General features: G+C 40.2%; 1 protein-coding gene across 4 annotated transcripts in view; it reads right to left on the bottom strand.

Moving 5' to 3' along the window:
• Positions 1-12435, bottom strand: part of SPTLC3 (serine palmitoyltransferase long chain base subunit 3) — a 167227-nt gene that overhangs the window by 2967 nt on the left and 151825 nt on the right. For all 4 annotated transcript variants that reach the window (XM_040553013.1, XM_040553012.1, XM_040553011.1 and 1 more), the window contains 2 exons: positions 1229-1364; positions 140-269 (listed from right to left, as the gene is read on the bottom strand). In XM_040553013.1, coding sequence (XP_040408947.1) covers positions 140-269; positions 1229-1364 — 266 coding nt within the window. The remainder of the gene's footprint in view (positions 1-139; positions 270-1228; positions 1365-12435) is intronic.

Consider the following 12435-nt stretch of genomic DNA (forward strand, 5'->3'; position numbering starts at 1 on the left):
TGCCTTTAAAGATCAAGTGACAAGACCAGAAAAACAGAAGTAAAAATGAATTATTGAGATTCAAAGTAACAGACACACAGCTTCTCCCAACCCCCTTTGCATCTGAAGTTAATTTCAGCAGGACATCTGCTGTGCTTACCGTGTCTAACATCTCCCGTGTATGTGCAGCTGACACACAAAACCGAGCCCTGGATTCTGTGATAGGAGTAGCTGGAAACCCAACCACAACCACCCCAATATTTTTTTCTAACATGCGTCTTGCAAAGGCCCTAAGAAGAAGAAAAAAACAAGAGTAAATTATCGCTAATAAACTGACCACAAAGAGAAAACATTCAAGTATAATAAAACAATGGGTAAAATCCTGTCTTCAATTGAAGTGGATGGTAATATTCTCATTGAATTCAATAGGAGCCAGAATTTTACCAGTAGGATTGAGATTCTTTGCTGTTTAACAGCTCATGAAGCCAAGTGGGTGTCAAATACTAGCAGTATGATGGCAGAAAGTGTACTGTAGAAGAGATCCAATTCATTTATGTCAAAGGCTTTGAGTGCAAATCAAAACCTGTGGGCACTAGCAGTCCCTAAGCACTGAAGAAGCTGGGCCTCTGGAAGGTGTGAGAGCTGTGTTCCAGCACATCAACAGGACTCAATCTGTGTGATGGCTTCCTTGCTCCCACAATTACTCTGCCCGATTAGGAACATTTTGCGTAGTGTGTACTACACCTAAAGCACATAACCACCCTAAGTTACCTGCAAAGGCTCTCTACAGTTTGGCTGTTACATTACACATTTCTCAGTCAGTCCATAAGTGCTGCTTGATGGGTACTGAACGGTAAAACAACTTCTCTGTGCAAAGTATTCAAGTATCAGATGGAGATAAAGAGCATGCATCAAAAACAATTCATACTTCAAAGGCAATATGTCTCTTTTAAGGATTAATAGTTAAAAAAAATCCAAGTTCAAAATGTAATCAGCAGCGTTACTCCAGAGCAAGATAAAGGGGGTTACAGGAAGTTTTTAAGATGATGCATACTAGAACAACTCAAAATTATGTCTAGGGGTAAATTTAAAATAGAACGTAACTAAAGATGAAATCACCTAACAGAGTATGTTTGTTTTGTGAAGCATCTACCAAACATAACTACATTTTTCACAGTTCATATGAAATACACTTTGAAATAAATTTGAATGGTGTTGGTTTTGCTTACAAGGTGTTTTCAGTACTTACCCTATCTTACCAGGCATATAAAGGAGTAAGGGGACAACAGGAGAATCATCATTGCCATAAATGATGAAGCCCATTTCATGCAGTCGTCTTCTGAAATATCTTGTGTTTTTCCCTAGCTGGCGCACTCTTTGGAGCCCTGAAATGTGTCAGTCAGGAGAACAGTCAGTGCAAACATCATAACTGGAATCTAGTAACAGCCTGGAAACAGGGCCATAACAGTTCAAAAAGTTCAGCTGAAATATTACCATTTGATTCAGAAGAAAAACATAGAATGAGCAAAGTGCAATTACATTGATTATTACGGCATTGTAGGACAGACAGCTGACATTTCCATACTTGTGAGATGCCTTTCCACTGGCAGAAAGTCTTGTTTCATGTCTTCTGGAGATGTATTTGTGAACAATTCCCTTTATTGTATTGCACTGAATAAAGCCTGCTGAATGACACACACCCATAGAGAAGCAGTTACATGTCTCTAGGGATACAGGACATATAGATAGAGTATGTACTTTCCCAACACAATTCACTACAAGGGAAAACAACTTATGTCTACAGAGACCTTGATACATATGTCACTATATCTATATATTTTCTCATTAATGACATTCTGCAGGGCTCCTCTTATACCTTAGCCAGTTCTGTGCACATACTTGTTTCTTTTTTTTTGCCATAATAAAACTTAAATAAATAAAGAAATAAAAATAAATAAAAAATAATAAATAAATAAATTTAAAAAAATAAAATAAACTTAATAAAACTAAAAGTAGAAAACAATGCATTTTGGATCAGCTCAAACTGATACTTCCTTTTCCCTCAGTTTTTCAGGCAGAGGAAAAGCATTCAATAAACTCTTATTACACAAAGTCTGATATCCTATAGTGTGTTGTCAATGTTCAGCATAACTCCAGTTATTATAACATGCATCTACATGTGTAATCCCTTGCTTAGTTCTCGTAATTTTTCATTCTAAATGACTTCCTACAGTAAGCTCAAGGACGATTTTTTCTCATTTTCTTTTCAAAGTAAATGAGAAATGCTGAGATGTAAAGTGTGGCAATCCCATGTGATGCTTCCTACTCCTTTCTCCATATCCTAGAGGTCCACGCTGAACATCCTTCCTATACATTTTGTCACTTACATCAAATAACTCATCCACTTACATCCATAGGACTACTTTTGGCTACATGCAAGCATTTACGGATTAGGTGAGTTGTGGAATTCTATGCAGTTATGACTGTACGTATTGCTATGTCAAGGAGGACCCTCAACTGGGGAGAAGAAAAAAAATAGGAAAGGAGAGGCAAAGCATAGAAAAGAGTTAAATATGACCTGAAAAAGAAACATTGTATTTTGGCCCTTATTTGCACAAATGCATTAGAAAAACATACAACAGATCTCTAGTTTCTAAGATGTTTTCACACTTGTTTATTTACGTATGTATTTTTAAACAGAGCACTAAGCCTTACCTTCCTCCTTTAAGCAGCTAGTGCAATTGTAGGCTGGAAAACTGGGAACGAAAAAGAAGGGGAACAAGAGAACCTACCCAGACACAAACTTAAGTTACAGAGTACCTTAACATTTTTTGTATGAGTTTTCTTATTACTTCTTAAAAGGACACAGAGTCTAAAAATCAGCTGTTCAGTTCCTGTGTCCTCTTATTTTACTGTTACTTCCTCAGTATCACAATCTGACAACAAACTTAAGTCATTCAAGTCTTTCAGACACAAATTTTGTACCCTGCATTGTTCCTGGCCTCACTCAGTCACTAATCCAGAGATGTATCTCCCAGCAAAACCAACAGGAGAGCTGAAAACTAGTACTTTTAGTGAAGAAAAAATAACACCAAAACCAGCAGAGAAAAGTGCACTTGAAAAGTCAGCTCAGCCGTTTCTTTTGCAGTGTCACTAAGGAGGTGATTTCTGACAAGGACAGTTACCTCCCTACCCATTGCATACAAAAGGGAAGAGCCACATTCATCATTACCGCAGACAGGGGCTAGAGCATGCCCCTTCCTTACTCTACCTGCTTATTTCATCAGCTAGCTGATGGCACTGCATTTCTAATGCTGTACCTACCACCTACCTGGATGGTGCCACCTACTTGGTATCCACACGCTGCTGCTTCCCAGTGCCCCCCCCAGCACCAGTCCTGGGTTCATGCAGCCACACAATGAATCAAGCCAGGTCCTTCACCTGCCTGACCCGGCCAGAAGGAACCACACCACTGTCAAGCAGATTAATTCTCTAAGCGTTATCACTGTGTAGGTGCTTGCACCTGCCCAGCAGAGGTGGTGGGAACGCACAGTAGGAGTGGGATTTAGTGGGACATCTCAGCTACATCCTTGTATTTTGTTTCTCCTGTTCATCAGCCCATCCCTTCACTATCACTTTGATCATGTCACCAGACATGAGCACTGAAGTCCCCAGTACAACTTATTTCCTCTTTTTCCCTTTGCTTTTAAGTTGCCTTTGCGCAGACGTACTTTGTTTTCACTGTCCATTTCCTTTTTCCTTTGCTTTTTGTTCACCTCATTCTTCATTTACTACTTTCTGCTGTCATCATTCTCTGACTGTGTGCCTATTTGCTGATGTCCCATCTTCCTCTTTATGATCACAACAGCCAGTTAGGCATTTACATCTGCAATGTACCATCTTCGGCAGATTTGTCCTCCGACCACATTCTGCCAGAGCTACTGCCGTGGCTTTTCTTCCTATTCCCTCTTGGCACAGGTAGAAATCACCACACCTACAGAAACTTCTTCTCCACTAATCATTTCTGAGTGCATGTAGCTTTCAACAAGATCTACTGCTTCATCTGTTCTGTATCTTCCCGAGTCAAGGTTCTGCCGATGTTCTGGCTGGGAAATTTATAGGGAAACTGGGACTTGCTTCACAGTGATCAGTGTTTTGCTGAACAAATTAAAAGATCTCATAAAACCGGTGCATTTGTAACTTTATGCACAAACTGCCCACACAGACAACCTGTTAGTTACAGTTTCAGTCATTCAGCTTAAAACTTTCAGTGGAAGAGATCTGCTGGGTTAGAAAAGGCCACAAATAGTTTAACCATCTCTCTAATGCTGCTAAAACAAAAACAGCTGCGCCAGAGCAAGGAAAACAAATGAAACACAAAAGCATCCTACTACAAAGCTTTCCAGTCACTAATAAAAACAATAGTCTGTGGTATTTCCAAAAATATTTTTGGTGTAGTAGATCTCAAAGAACCAGGAGGAAATATTAAGGAGGAGGAGAAGAGATGGGGGTAGGGGAGAATGGCTAAGGAAAGGGGGTAGAGAAGAACTACAGAATAATGTGTCTGAGGAGAAAGAGTTTTCATAAAGACTTTATTAGCACCTCCTGAATGCCCAAATTACAGGGAGGTGGGTGCAGGAGTGACCTCAACTGGGGGCTCAAAAGCACTGCTGCTTCTTGCTATCTTAGCAGCCCCTAAGCTAGTTTCCAAACTCCCAGCCTCCAGCATTTGAAACTACTAGATTTTCAATTAGGGAAAGTTTTCATAAATGCAGATGTTCTTGGCGGATGCAGTTTAATACTTGCCGCCTTCTCCTTTCTATTCAGCCGTTTACCACAAAGCTGGAAACAAAGTGTCAGCCATGCAAGATTCCAGGCCGTTCGGTATTTATCAAACCATATGCGCACGGCCTACAGTTGATCATTTTGTCTCTCCTTATTTTAGGTACCAGGAACTTAGATTCCAAAGCAAAAGAAACATTAGAGCTGAAAGAGGAATTTCAGGCAACCCCCCCAAGTGTCGAACACCTCCCTCCTTTTCCAATCTTACCCTGCTGAATCCATAACCTTAACCAGTTTGTGATGGGACGGATTCCCCTTTGAAAACCCCCATGGAATTCATTCGAAGAAAGCCAACTTTGATGCAAAAGAGCCGCTTCAATGTTTCAGAAACAGCCCAAAATAGTAATGACACTTGCAGAGATGCATTAAAGAGCCAAATAAAAGATCAGAGCATTCACATATATCTGGAGGGAGAAAAAGCACATTAGGAGACTATTGCTACACACACTGTACTTGTGGGTGGGTGGCTGGGAGGAACCTACTTCTTTACCAAGTGTCAACACTTTCCTTTCTCATGTTAAGTTTTGTGGTCAAAGACCACATACACACACCATATACACAGCCATCTTCTAGGCTGCCCCGATAAGAGCAATAAAAACCTGAAAGTTTGTAACTGTACCCCAATGCTTTTTTCTTTCCTTTATGGGACCCTCCAATGTCAGATAAGAAGGCAGATCTGAGCAAAATGTTTATTTTGGTCTTATTGGCCCAATTTTTCCCCCACACACTACAGATTAAATCAGCATAAGAGTGATGGAATTCAGTTTAGAATCAGATCTTAGTCCAAATTTCACTGTGGCATGTTTAATCACAGGCATTGTATTTAAAAGCTATTTTCTTTGATTCTTGAGGCTGTGATCTTGAGTCTTGTAGTCTTCTTGCTAACCTCCTCCTTTTATGAGCAAAAATCCGCAGTGTCAGAGCTAAAATGATATAACTGCATCTATTTTAGGGCAAGAATTTGCCTGTGCAGCACTAATTACAGGATCAGAGCCTTAGATAGTAAATATATTTGTTCAAAACTTCTTAGTTTGCAAAATTCTTCAGGATTTTCAGACTCCACAGTCTATGCAAATAGCATATAGCACAGCATGTAGGATGGCCAGGTAGTTATATTCCCTATAACAACTGAACCACAACAGAGTATACGTTCAAAGAAAACAGAAAGCCTGGGCAGGGAAAACTGTCCCTTAGCTAACTAAAATGAAGCCCACTAATGCTTCAGATTTCACAGCTGAGGTTGAGCACAACCTTATTAAGAGCTCTACATCTTCTTATTAGCTGAATTAAAGAGGGACATGAATAGGGAAAACTGAAGGATAAAGGACTCTTAAGTTCACAAGTTACCTTCGTGCTACTTGGAACATACAGTGATACATAGCCAGTTTATTGGGATTGTACTGAAATGCAGGAGTATTCATCTGGACAGTGCAACTGTGCTGGCAAATTCAGAAATTACATTTGTTCCACTGCTTTAAAAATATTTGTTTTATTACAAAGTTCTAAGGTGTTGGCAATTCTGGGAAAAACACTGATTATATTTTTATTTGACACGCATTATTGCATATTGCCAGTTCTAGCTCATTAATTTCTGCAAGCTTTTAGAAGGCTTTACAGCTCACAATTAATATGGTTTAGTTTAAGGGAAAAAACACAAAGAGATGGCAAGAGAGAAAGAAATGATAAAAGATAGATGGCTTGCTCATAATTTCTTTGAAGCAGCAGATGTTTTAAGAGAGCCACTTGGAGTAGCAGGCTCGGTGGATGCTTGGTCACACGCCGGGCGATGGCTACAGACCTGCTGTCAGTGAGGAGCTGCTCTGGAGTCTGACAGCAGGAAGGCATCCTGACTACAAGCCCGAGGGCCTGATTGCAGGCGGGTGTTACCTGGCACAGCTCCACGTGCTTCAACAGAGCTTTGCTATTTATGCCAGCTGAGGACCTTATCCTGGCAGCAAAAGAGGTAGTAAAGCTATCAGCTCTCTGAAACAAAAGTTTGTTTTCCTCTTCCTGAGACGTCTGCTTTTCACTCCTGCAAGATTTTAATAAGCGGAGAAGCTGGCTGTGTTCAGTTCTTGCACAAACACTCTACCTTTGAACTCTTCCTGTAGGCTTCTAACTTTGGAAATTCTGACTCAGTATATTGAAAACAGGAATAAGCAACCTGCAGCCTTTCATATCAAGATCTCAGGTGTATTTTAATTGAAGGAGAGCTGTTTTTCCTGAACTCATTCCAGGAAAGATAATCCCACACCACGCTTTTGCTTGGCACATGGTGGACTCTTCAAGATACAAATCCACCTGCTTTAATCGTCTCCAGCTGTTGTTTCGTTGGGCCTTTCTAGATAATTAGTTACACAATCAAGCTTCTACATACCGGTGTCAGAGCATCTCTTCAATCTGTGTTCCTTGGATACAGAACTCTGTTCCTTGCCCTCCTTGACTAAAAACTAGATAGTAAAAAGCAAACTTTCATAGACTGAAAAAAAAATAAATTTGGAAAACAATAGCTCTTCCCCACTAAACTGTTGCAGATGGACAGATTTTTTTCTTCCTCCCCCCTATTCCCCCCCCAGTTCCATTATAAGAGTAACACACATGTACCTCCATGTGTATTAAATCACAAATAGAATGCTATAAAACTGGGGTGCCTAAAGGAAATATGTTCTCAGATAAAAAAAATCTTTATAAAAAATAACTTTGCTATGAAATGGGGAGAAGTGAAGACATTTTCTTCTCCAGTCTAATGCCAACTATAAACCTAGTAATTTCAACTTAATTCAACTGCTAAATAAGCCCTTAAGGACTTATTTAGTCAGTCCAATTTTAACTGTGAACTGCTGCAAAACACTTTCCAGAGCAGACTACAGGAAGAAAAAGTGGCAATTTCAACTGAAGCAGAAAAGGGAGAAATTGTACATATACTGTCATTTTTGCCTCATTTCTCAAATGAGTCAACCGTGCCTACCCAGCACCTTATCTGTATTCAGATATACAGTGTCAGCACTTGGTGTCCTGCACAAAAGCAGGGACAGAGCAGCCAGCCTTGGCTGAGCCTTATTTACTCCCAGCAGAGGTGATTAATCACAAAGCACATCAGTCCCTCCACTGAAAGCCAGCCAGTGCACAACGTGCTCCATCTGTATCACATTAGGTGTTTCTGAAATGCCAATGACCTGAATGCTGTTAGAAAAGGCACTTCTCTCCTTCGTGCTCCTCGGGCTGATAACAGTGCTGGAGTCCTCAGGCAGTGGCAAGCAGCATCAGGAATGGAGGAGGGATTCTCATGCTCAGCAGCAAAGACACTCTTAAAAGGAGACTGTGGTGGAGCGATGTGTTGCTGCCCCTGGGGATGGTGTGGCTTTCTTTACTGGGGGATAGGCTGCTAGTCATCAGATAGATTGCATGGCAGGGTGTGCAGAAAAGCTTGCAGTCTGGTCACATCCTTGCTCTGCCTGCAGTTAAAGCTTATTTATGAACACAGGGAGACTTATCCACAGACAGGATCTGCTAAAGGACTCGGCCCTGGTTTAACTTTGACTATGGAAAAAGTGACTTCAAATGAGGCAGGATTCAATCAATCCTCAGAGCTCTTGCAAATCCCACTGCAGACACTATTACTCCAAAGCCCCTGCTTGTGCAGATCAACTGACCCTCCGCAGATACATTTGGCTTCCTTTAGGAGGTGGATCACATGGCAGGTGGCTCCTCTGGAATAGCATGTCTCACTCATTTCAAGTAAAGGTGGCAGAATTTAACTGTTTCATCATTCACTGCTGGGAGAACATCTGTGATGTTCAGCTCAGACAAGTAACAATCACGACAACATATTATCATCATTAGCATCTTCACTGTCATAGCGACTGGGCTGAGCAAACGGAATAAAGCTTCTTAAATGCTCTAAATGTAGGCACATGCTTATTGGTAATATTAACTTACTTAAAATTAAGCCAGGGTTCAAGCATTCTGCTTGATGAAGACCCCAGAGAAGCAATCATCTTAGAATGAAGCAGCAGAAGGAGAATTTGAGAGGGAACAGTAAAAAGCCATACTTTAGAGGGACTGATTCTGCAAGCTGTTTTGAGCAGGTTCAAGGGGTCTGTCGCTAGGTAGCCTGCAGCATTAAAGCTTACAGCTATAGTTTCATGATCAGTTGAGTCTGGCACAAATTTAATTTGCTGAGAAAGGGATCGTTCCCCTTGACTCCAAGCTGCTCAAGTCCTGGCACTAGGATTCATCCAGCCATATGGTCAACTGGCTCGGGGAAACGGTTTGGCTCACCATTTGTGGGGGCTTCAGTTATTTTTCAGCTAGATCAGTTCCCTGATTCAGTTCATCGCATGGCTGCACAAACACTAATGCTAGTATGGAAAAGGGGCACTAATAAGGGGCTAGGCAGGGGGAGAAAAGCCAAGACTGCCCTTCTCAGTAGCAGCGCTGGCTTTTGCCAGACTACAGTGATGGTTAAACTAAGGTTTTTGAGTTTACAGAGGACCCTGAGATGCAATGGTAATGTTTTCAAAAGATTACTGAGCACCGATAGCAGTGGAAAATGTTGAAAACCGAGCATTTTAAGAAGCTGGTCCTCCAGTTATACAAAAACCTAAGGCAGACGGAAATGTTTTAAAAAGGAACCTTTTAAAAGCAGATCCTTTTAATGCCAAGCCAAAACAGAAAACAGCATTCTGCAGCTTCTTGCAATCTGAATGTGCTCAAACGCGAGAACTCACGGGCTGCTACAAATAAAAATGAAAACTAGTAGCTACAAGACGACAAACCAATCAGAACAAATGGCAAAGCACTTTAACATAATAAAGGAACGCTTTCTGTCTAAACAAACTCAGGAATTAGTTTTTAAACACAATGAGGACAGCAGATACCTGAGGATATGGCTTTAAATTTTGCAGTGTCCCATAAAAAACATATGAAACTGCCTATGGCTGTTGGTGAATTATTGTTTGCTATGCATTAAGTAGAAAAAAAAAAAACCTTCGGAAATGCTATAATTTGCTTTTTATGTCACTATAATTTATTATTACCCATCAAGAAATTTGCTTTACATTTCCTATCAGTTTTAACTCTGTCTGCTTAGTGGTTCTATTTCTTACCTATCAAATTTAAGTGTAAAAATATGCTTTTGGTATTCTCAGGCAGAAGGGGGGAAAAAAGGGTCCCAGGTCACAGCTGGAGAGGCTGTGTTGCACGCAAGTAAGTGCACATGAACATTTGCACAGGGTCCAAGCTCTCTGAGTCAACCACAGTCTCATTGTGGGGATAAAACCACTAAGGCAGCTGCTGAGCTTCCTGAGGTATCTCCAGTGGTGTAACGAGAAGCCACAAGGAGAACATATAGAGAGTATCTATATTATGAATTATAAAGAGTAATTGCCATGGGAACTTCTGCTTCCCAGATCTCCTAATAAATGAGGAAAGACACATTTGAGATGAAAAGGCCACAAAGCTTTAAGAGGGATTTTTTTTTATAGACTGCATGAACTGAGCTGTGGAACTTGCTGCCTTATGACATTACTAAAGGAAACACAGCTGCCAGGAGTTCATACACTTTTGAACAACTCTATTGTAGCAGCTATGATAATAGCTATGACATTACACTACCAAGAATAAATGTCTTGTTCTACCAGTTGCTGATTATCAGAGAGTCCTGTAAAACGTGACATTGAAAAATGTCTTGTACTCCACTAAAAATATGATTTTACATGAAAATGGAAATATATTTCCAATTTTTGTTGTTGTTCTCTGACTCTTCTGCTAAAAGTCACTCAGGAAACAGAGGACTTAGTCATACTGACCCCAATCCACCTGCCAGGCAGGAACAACTGTGCCTATCAGTTTTAAGGGAACTACTGCCTTCTCCTGATTCAACATTTCTTGCACTTCATTTTCTCAAGGCACAGCAGAAAACAGGAAAATAATGAAATGGTAACACCTGGCTATGGTCTCTGCAGCATCCTCCCAATCTCTTTTACTGAATTTAAGATGACTAAATTGTAAGAGATACAGATCACATTACCATGACATTAATGTTTCACTGTCATCACGAATACTGATACGGGACATATTCTACATTTACAGATGATTGCTTTGGGAAATACCAGGTCTTCTCTTTACCTTTTTAGTTATGTCAGTACAAAGCTTTTAAAATGAGACCTTCCCCAGATAAACTGGAATCTCCTGCTGCAAAAGAAGGTAAGCACACATTTTGCTAGCACACTTCCACAGCAGTTTGCTGACCAGAGAAGATGGAGGAGTATCTGTCTCAACTAGTTTGGAGAGTGGTGTGCTTGCTGTAGTTGCTTGCAGACCCATTTGCAGACCCTCTTCCTCTCCTTCTCCACACCAGGCCCATTTTGCTCACAGCCTCTGTAGCTCATCTTCTCAGCATCTCATTTTGGTCCCTGTCTCCATCCTTCCTAACCACTTGTTATCTATTCCTTGTGGTGTCTCCATTGCTTGCCAGAGTCTCTTTTCTCTTTAATCTTTCTGTCTCACCTCCCTAAATGCTTGACAGTGCAGGATGGATGCAGGTGCTCAGGGCCCCAGTCTCCTCCCCAGGTCCCAGATGGGGGATGTGTAGTTCAGGCCCTCTGGCAGTGAGTTGCAAGATACTACTTCACTTGGTGGATCTTCAAGTTTTTCACTGTTCATTTCAAGTATACATATATATATATTTATAGACTCATAACATCACAAGACTCAGATGGTATTTCAAAAACATGGTGAAAATACTAATCTTGGCTATCATAATCCAGATCTTCATCCCAAAGCCTGAAGAAACCAAAGCTCTTCAGGGAAAGAAGTGATTTTTTATTTTTATTTTTTTTATTATCATCAAAAGCCCATACGTATATATAGACTTGTTCTGAGGAATGACACTTTTTTTATTTCTGTGAAAAAAGTATAGCCTGAAACATACTCATTGTGGATAATTTCCAGCTAAACAGTTTAGGTTTGATGGTTATTTTTTTGTGTTAAACCTTACCATCTTTGTAATTAAGCTGTATCCCTTGTGTACATATATGTCTATTCATATTCTGTAGTCATGCATCCAATATGTTGGAAATGTATGCCATGATTGACTTTCCAAACAACCATATTCTTAATAAGTGAAAATAAACGAAGAAAACACGGGAGAGCAATCATTCGGATACACATCAGGATAAAGCACAAACATTATCTCTGCATTTCTGGCCTCTGGCATTATCCACTATATAATTTCAACTACCCTACTCTTTCATAAATCAGCTGCTTAACAGATCTGTGGAGAATAACTGTCAGAAAATGCAAGAGAATGTAAAAGCATGATATCTGGGAAAATAAGAGAAGACTGTGTGAAATAATAGAAAATACAGAATAAAGACTTTTCAGAACAGCAACTTAAATGACCAAATCAATCTTCCTTCCCTTGGTTTTCTATTTGCCTATGAAGGAGTAAGTCATGAAGTTCACATACAAGAACAAGCTGGGTTAACATATTTTTCATCCTTTTACTTCAAACTCTTTTCAAGAAGCACACTCTAGATAACATGTAACTTTCTAGCAAACTGTATTTTCATTCTTTTCCAAAACTTTGTCAGTATTTTCTGTAAGACTCCC

The sequence above is a fragment of the Cygnus olor genome, chromosome 3 (genome assembly GCF_009769625.2).
Source record: "Cygnus olor isolate bCygOlo1 chromosome 3, bCygOlo1.pri.v2, whole genome shotgun sequence".
In the NCBI taxonomy this organism is placed as follows: domain Eukaryota; kingdom Metazoa; phylum Chordata; class Aves; order Anseriformes; family Anatidae; genus Cygnus; species Cygnus olor.